The 8,023-nt window shown below is 46.2% G+C and overlaps 1 protein-coding gene across 1 annotated transcript; it reads right to left on the minus strand.

Annotated features, from left to right (window-relative positions):
* Window positions 1-4,406: 4,406 nt before the first annotated feature.
* prdm8b (PR domain containing 8b) lies at window positions 4,407-7,485 on the minus strand. The gene is made up of 3 exons (XM_076270893.1): window positions 7,267-7,485; window positions 6,120-6,351; window positions 4,407-5,770 (listed from the first exon to the last, which is right to left on the minus strand). Exons 1-3 carry the CDS (start codon window positions 7,483-7,485, stop codon window positions 4,407-4,409), a joined length of 1,815 nt encoding a protein of 604 aa, XP_076127008.1.
* Between the last annotated feature and the right edge of the window lie 538 nt (window positions 7,486-8,023).

Consider the following 8,023-nt stretch of genomic DNA (forward strand, 5'->3'; position numbering starts at 1 on the left):
ATGCAACAAACATAATGTCCTGCTCTATATAAAACTACAATGAAGAGGCTTGTGACACCCAGCTCAAGTACAAACCTACACCATTTTAAAAAGTGCAAGAGGACGAATTAGAAGAAATAGATGTTAATACGTTTGAAGGAGCATTTTGAGACCCCCCCCCCCCCCTGTGCTACCTTAACGACTGTACGATTGAGGAAAGGAAACAGGTGTAACCTAAATAGCTGGCCCGTTCTCAGATCTTTCTGTCCGTGCAATGTGGAGAATCCAAAGAGCAAGGCCCAAACGTATAGCAGGTACAGCAGCTGGCTAAAGAGAGCCTAGCGACGCATTTGAGAGGCATGCAAACGAAGGCGGATTGATTGTCTTCAAAGTGGTCAGTACGTGTAAATTTGTCCCTGTCAGCGTCGCCAGAAGATTGAAAGGACCGAGCTGAAATAGCGCGAGGAGGGCCTTGTTGTTCGATGTTATATTTAGAGCCTTTTTGGTCACAGTGCAGCGTGTGTTTGCCTCAGACTACCGCATCCACCACGATCTGCGATTAAATACAAGAAGACGGTATGGCCAAGTGCATCACATGCCATTCTGTGCCATTTTGACAAAATAAATAGGTCTAGATATAAAAAAAAAAAATACAAAATAACATGCATATAGCCTACAACCTTCCTCTTTAGAACTGATATGATCAGAGTCTAAATAAATAGTATTTATCAGAGGTTAACATGCCATTAATTATGATGATTGGCTTGAAATATAATTGTGGGTTTGAGTACTTTAAAGCAACACCAAAGAACTTTCCCTCTGTCGCACGCACGCTATTTGTTTATCCAGCACCGGCTTTTAAAATAGCTAAGATGTCCGGAGACAGATCAGATGCAAGTCAAATTTGTAGTTTCTCATGTCTCATTCCATCGAACTACAGACCCGCTACCCGATCTGGCAAACTTACATAGTGCGGTCATAGCCGATAGAGGGCCGCAAAGCAGGAGTGCCGTTCACCCTGTTACAAGTTGATGAACCACTGAAACGATTTTGGAAACATTATTTTAAGGTACAAAAAACTCTTTGATGTTGCTTTAAATCCTATAGGCCTACGGGCCCTACCTTTTTACAAAATCCCTGACAGACATGCATATTACATGACGTGTAAAACAGTAACTTATTTAATGTTTTGTACACAGAACATGACACTTACCCTTTACTAACACTTAGTGCTTGCAGGCTCTCTTCTGAATTTTCAAAGTAAAGGTTGTGTAAATGTTGAGTTTCATCATCTTCGCTATAACTTGCTGCCAAACAACATAGTAGCCAACTGGAAGGATATCATGGCTCATTAGCTGCGTCACATGAATTGCACACCTGATTATTAGCGTGTTGCGAGTGATCACCATACATCTCAGAGTGTGAATAATCTATTAATACCTGTAACGCTATTAATACACCCTGAACGCACAGAATGCTTAGCCAGATCACGCACATCCATTTCTGTTGCTGCACTGAGGTGTCAAAGGTGTCTTTTACGCAACGGGTGGAATAAGGAAAGGAAGTGACAGGTTTGGGTTCATCACAGGACACTATCGCATGCAGCCCGCGCGACCAGTTCGTTCCAGCGGATCGCGGGGAAGTGAGCCAAGGCGCCCATCACCGTGTGCATGTGAGGGGACATAACCCGTCCCTGACGGCCAAGTGCTGAGTGCTGCAGTGACAAATGTTACGGGGGCTTAGAGGGGAGGATGACACCAGCATTGAGGTACGGAGGACAATAAATATCCCCCGTTAAGAGTGCCCACTGGCTGATAGATCCTCGTCTCATCCTGCCAAGGCCTCCAGTTTAAACTTCGGATCAGGGATCAGCCAACCCCCGCACACCAACCCCCTCTCCCCCCGTTGTGTCTCATCTATAGAGATCTTTCTGTGTGGGCCCTGAAGTTTACATTAACGATGCATTTCAATAATAATAATAATAATAGCCTAATAAAAAATTACTGGTAGGCACCAAGTGTTTTTTTTTTTTATATAAATATATAGCACCAGGTGGCTGTGAATTGTAGCATAAGCATGCCATCGAAGCTGGAGAATATTTAAGAGAGTGGCAAGGTCTTGAAATCACCAGAAGAGGTCGCAATAGGATAGTGACATTTTCACAAATACTGCAAGTTTTCTTTATTCTGCACATTTTGATAACGCTTGGTCGCTTGGAGTCGCTGTTTAGCTATTTTTCCAAATGAGTTGTATCTGCTCAGTTTTATGGCTCATGGTCCTACACAAAGACGGTGCTTTTGGAAAACACTGGAAAGACACGAAATAAAACATGGTAGCTTAAGTGCAATGACGGTATTTATACGGATAGCTTCGAGAATGTCATTACCACTCATTACCACTATGTGGTTCGCAATTGCCACTGAAAATATTATCGGGCTGACGAAACGAACTTCTGTGGCCTTAAGAAATTCTTTAATATCTCTCTCTCTCTCTCTCTCTCTCTCTCTCTCTCACACACACACACACACACACACGCACGCGCGCGCGAGCACACACACACACACACACACACATGTTAGCATAGCAGAAAGCATGTGTTGAGTTCATTGTGCTTTTGTGAATAAAATATACACATTTCCATAGGCCATAGTGTACTAGGCCTACTGATGATAGTTGCATTACTGTGCATAATTTTAAACATACATAACTCAGAGTACGCGGATCCCAACGGATGTTGGGAAACATTGTCTGTGAAAGTGTGGCTTAACAAGAATAATGATATAGCAACTGTATAGCAATTCATACATTTTATGGCCGTTATTTTTTCAATATCGAGAAGCGCTTGCCAATACGAATGATAATTCGTTGATGGTTTAACAAGAGATGCCCAATGTAATGACCGGTGTATCCATAACATGTCCTTTGATCAAACTGTAATTCCTTTTTAATTAAAATTACATCGCTGTTTTCTGCTCGGGTGACATCCATTGGCTAATTGACAATGCTATTATTTTGTGCATTAACACAAATGTGACCATTTAATTTTATTGTCAACATTTTCCCAGCTGCGCAAGTTGACATATAGCCTAAAAATAATATTCATATTATTCTCATTATTAGTATTAATAATAATAATAATAATAATAATAATAATAGATTATTACAGAATGTAGGGTATGATTATGTAGGCCTACACTTTCATCTTAATTTGCAAAAAATATACGGGCTGTGTTAATTGTATTAAATAATATCTGTTTGCATTTAATTAAATGGTGATAGGAGGTTATGCTTGGAAACCTCAGCTCAATTACATATTATGTAATTAGTCGTTTTTTTACACAGCAGGTGAAAGGAATATCTGGACGCATGCAATGTTGTTTTGCTACAGTCAATCGCGAATATAAATGATTTCTGATGTCTGATAGGCTGCGTTTTGTGTCTCTTTCCAAACCATATCATTTCATAAAAATAAAACACGGCAATATCAGTGATTGCATGCTTACTATACCTCAGGTGCGTGTTAGTAACAGAGATTCATTCAGACAAATTAGGCCCGTATTGCACTATTCATTGACAGCGGCTAAAGTTGCACTAAGATCTGTTTTACAACGAATTTACTCGTGAATGTAAGTTGCCGGCGCGATGTAAACGATGAGCGCTCCAACAGTTGAAAGCTTTCCGAAATAGTGGCTACGTGTATACCCGACTATTTATATGCACATTTAATTAATCATAATCGACACACATTCATTTGAAAATAAAGCTATTTTATTGTCAAAGCATTCAACATGATTAGATAACCTATCAAATGGTAGATTTCAGCAAAAAGAAGAGACACTGAATCTATTCCTCACCGACACAAAATATTACACTTTGTATTCCAACAAAACAGTATTTACAGTGCTGTGGGCAGACTGCATCTTAAACCAATATCAATTTAATATTACATGCACTCTTAAATATAGTCTGGCATCATACTCAGAGTTCATTTCAATATTCATACTTTAAGTTTACACATGAAAAATCATTGATCATACAGCAGTTCTGTGTGAAATAGAACTACATCTCAGTTTCTTTCATAGATTATACATGTATATATACAAAATACAAAGTACATTTACACATAGTATTATCATCCCTTCTTTGTCAAATTATAAGTGCTTCATAAGATAAATATATTTATTTTTTTTCCCCCTCATAAGTCAAAATGTCTTTTGCACAGACCGAAATAAAGACCGATGACATTTGAAGAATTCTGAACCAAGAAAGAAAAAGTTATGCTTTTTAAAATTGATCTCAAAAGTGAAAACGGACGTGTGGCATAGTGTCTCCAGTGTTAAGCGCCAGTCTTTGTCTTACAGTGATATGGAATGCACACATGCCCTTGTGGTTCCCCACCCCACCTTGTTTCGGGGGGAAGTGGCGTGCTAGTTGTGCGAGGTCATGTGGCGGGACAGGTGATGTCTCTCCCGGAAGGTCTCGTTGCAGATGGGGCACTTGAGCTTCTCCTCGCGGCGGCGCTTGACCAGTGGCTCCATGGCGAACTCCTTCTTGTGGTGCGAGCGCATGTGGTAGACGAGGTCGGAGGTCATGCGGAAGGAGGCGTTGCACTTGGCGCACCAGTTCTGCGCGGGCAGGCACAGCGAGGTGAAGGAGGGTGGCAGTAGCGTCAGCGCCGACGGCACCTGTAGCTGGATGGGGCCCGCCGCCGCTGCGCTCTTGGGCCAGAAGGCCGTGGCGGCCGCTGCCGCGTACAGGAAGGGGCTCTGTTTGGCCAGGCTGCCCGGCACGGGGCAGGCGCCCCCCAGCTCCGAGCCCTGGAGCTTTGCGGCCAGGTGGTCGGCCTGGTAGAGTCTGCTGGACGAGACGGTGTCGCCCACGGTCGGGTGGCAGTCCAGGAGCTTCGGCGCCATGACCAGCGGCGAGAGCTGGGGGAAGGAGGAGGAAGAGGAGCGAGCAGGCTGGCTGAAGGCACTCTTCCTCTCAGGCGCGCCGGACCCTCCGCCCACCTGCTGGGCCACAGAGGTGAAGGCGCTGGCCAGGTGCAGCGGCGGAGGGTCCATCCGAGACTGCGGTGGTGACTGCGTCTCGCCCAGCACCTGCCGCACGCCCAGAGGGTGCCTGTCGGACGGGCTGCCGCCAGACCGGCCCGACTCCTTGTTCTCTGCGTTCGAGGACGAGGAGGAGGAAGAGGAGGAGGTCGAGGAAGCAGAGTTTTTGGCGCTGTGCTTGAGGCTCTGTGGAGACTTGCGCACCTCGGTGAAGGCGCTGCGCTTGCCCTCGGTGCCCGGCGGATCCGCGCCCGGCGGGGAGAACGTGCGGCGGTTCTCCGGCTCCAGGCCGTACGCTCCCCTGTACTCACGCGCCGATGTGGCCAGCTCCTCTTTGGACTTCATGGGCAGACCGAGCCCACTACTCCTGCTGATGTTCAACGGGCCCGCTCCCTCCTCCATGTCCGAGAACTTGCGCTTGGCCGAGCTCTCACTGGAGATCTCCGCCTCCTTGTCGCTGGGCGGGCTGGTTCTGTTGTTCTCCAGGTCCCGGGCCAGGTTGTGGAAGTCTGTGACTGGCTTGCCGGCCTCAGGGGGGTTGGGGAAGCCTTCCGGTCGGCCCAGTTTGGGGCTGGAGCGGGCAGGCGTGCGGCCCGATGCCTCACTGCTGTCCTTGGGTTCCTCCTCGGGCCCGTTCAGGCTCTGTAGTCTCTTGGTGCAGCGGAACCGCTGGTGGGCCAGGAAAGGGAACTCAAACTGGAACCGCTGACTACAGTCTGGACACAGGTATGGAGGAGAACCTACACAATAGAGAGGGAGACACACGTTTGATTATTTCTGGGATAATTCTATAATGCTTTTTTATTAGTGTAATATTATTTCTGGGATAATTCTATAATGCTTTTTTATTAGTGTAATATAAAATTAAGTGTAATATTAAGTAGTCATGGGGTGGTGGGTTTGTTATTAGCATTTAGCAATTTGGATGTGGAAACACCCTGAGGAAGACATTATGAGAAATGTTCTGCGATGTATTTTAAAATGTGTTATTATATCCGGCTTAGCTTTCTACTTATTGTCCTGATCATTGTTTGCAGGTGAGCTGTAAGGTCAGTGAGGTCAGGTGAGCGGAGAGAGAGCGATGCTGACCTTTGGTCTTGGCGGGCGCTCTGCTGGCGGTGAGGAGCAGCAGCTCGATCAGGTCCTTGCCATACCACACCAGGAGCTCCTCGTCCTTCTCGATCCGCCGTAGCGAGCGATAGAACAGCTGGCCATTCTTCACGTAGGCCTCCAGGTTCTGCTCCTCGCGGTCCCGCGCCGACTGGACCAGCCGCAGCCACATCAGGCCGTCCGACGTGCTGTTGGCAGCGGACGTGTCCACCTGCCGGGCCAGAGAGAGAGAGAGAGAGAGAGAGACCATTAGGACCACACACTGCATCAGCAACAGTAACAGCAGCAGTTAGACATATGGTTGAGGGTGACAGATAGTACAGGGAAGACAAGAGACAGGGAAAGAGGGAAAGAGAGAAAGAGAGAGAGAGAGGGGGGGGGAGAGAGCGAGAGAGAAAGAGAGAGAAATGGAGAGAGAGAAGGAGAGATTATTTAGGCCCATGCTGTCTTGAGCCACCGGCACACAGACTAGCCCACATGGTCCGATAAAAAGAAGGATAGAGAGAAAGTGAGAGAGAGAGAAAGAGATAGAGAGGTAAAGAGATAGAGGGGGGGGGACCAGGAGCATGTCCCCACGGCGACAGATCATCATTCAGTGCAGGGCCAGAGCCTGACAGACGGCTGGGCCAACCCCAGTGAGAGAAACAGACTCCCAGAACACCACAGGGCCAGAGAGAGATAGAGAGACAGAGAGAGAGAGAGTGAGAGAGTGAGAGAGATAGAGAAAGAGAGGTGTTCACCACGCCACCCCTCCAGTCTACCCGCCCGATGCTCTGCCTCCATCCACCCGCTCCTCCGCCCCTTCTTCCCACCCAGGCATGCCAGAGCCAGCCCCTCTCCGGTGTCCTACACCGCCACACCACCGGATATGCCAGCGATCATGCCAGCCTGGCACCGTGAACTGTGATTGTGTCTTACACTGAACTGGTGTGTCCCAAGAATACACCTCAATGGTCCAATCACCCAAAAACTACAACTAAATCATCAGTTATTCCAATCTGTGTAAGGATTGGAAGACCAAGAGACATTACCAACAAATTCACAGAGCACAGTGACAAGCAAGCTTTTGTTGTCATCGTGACCCCTGGAACCAGGAAGAGAGAGTGAACGCAGGCGTAGAACGTACCCTGAATATGTACGGCGCGGTGCGCTTGTCGGTGGACTTGAGGGCGATGAAGGCGATGCTGTCATAGAGCGATGTGTGGCTGAGGATGCAGGGCCCGAAGATGGCGTTCTCGGGGATATCGCACGTGGTGTAGACACTGGTGAAGATGTCGGTGAGACACTGTTGCACCGCCTTGGCATCACTGTCCCACACCAGCTTCTGGGAGCTCGACTCCTCCATGGTTGGCTGTGGAGAGAGGAGAGGGTCAGCTGAGTATGCAGAAAAATAGCCAGCCCATAGACAAGCAGCAGAGTTATAAAGTGGATCCATCCATGAGACAGGGGATGCTCTGTTGCCTTGGTTTCCCAGGCTTATTGAACAGGAGAATGAACAGTAAACATTAAATTCCACATTAATGCAGAAATTATATTATGAGTTACAAAACAGTACAGAGTAAGAAAATACTCATGTTCTATATTGTCCATAGAATACAATACATATCATAATATTATACAGATATGTGTCTTTCAGCTAAATAGGAGAGAAATATGGAAGTAAAACAGGCCCTGATTAAATTGACATCGATCTGAAGAGCCCAGAATTTTATAAATAATTGGTAAGTATAAATGAGGTAAAATAAAGAAATAATGAAACAAATAATAATAAGTATGATCGTTTTTATGTTTTTGTTTTTTAAATTAGTTATCTATTACTTAAATGTAATGTTTTATGATTATTTTTTTTCATTGCAAATTATGGTAGGGTACAATACATGATA

Source organism: Alosa pseudoharengus, unplaced genomic scaffold (genome assembly GCF_046254945.1).
Source record: "Alosa pseudoharengus isolate Yale_2024_CS ecotype anadromous, Long Island Sound unplaced genomic scaffold, YU_APseudo_1.1 YU_APseudo_1.1_scf_6, whole genome shotgun sequence".
Classification (NCBI taxonomy): Eukaryota; Metazoa; Chordata; class Actinopteri; order Clupeiformes; family Clupeidae; genus Alosa; species Alosa pseudoharengus.

Coding starts and splice junctions, on each gene's coding strand:
- prdm8b (XM_076270893.1), bottom strand. CDS start 7,485: ATGGAGGAGTCGAGCTCCCAGAAGCTGGTGTGGGACAGTGATGCCAAG. Junction 6,352..7,266: donor CCGCGCCGTACATATTCAGG/GTACGTTCTACG, acceptor CTGGCCCGGCAG/GTGGACACGTCCGCTGCCAA. Junction 5,771..6,119: donor AGCGCCCGCCAAGACCAAAG/GTCAGCATCGCT, acceptor TCTATTGTGTAG/GTTCTCCTCCATACCTGTGT.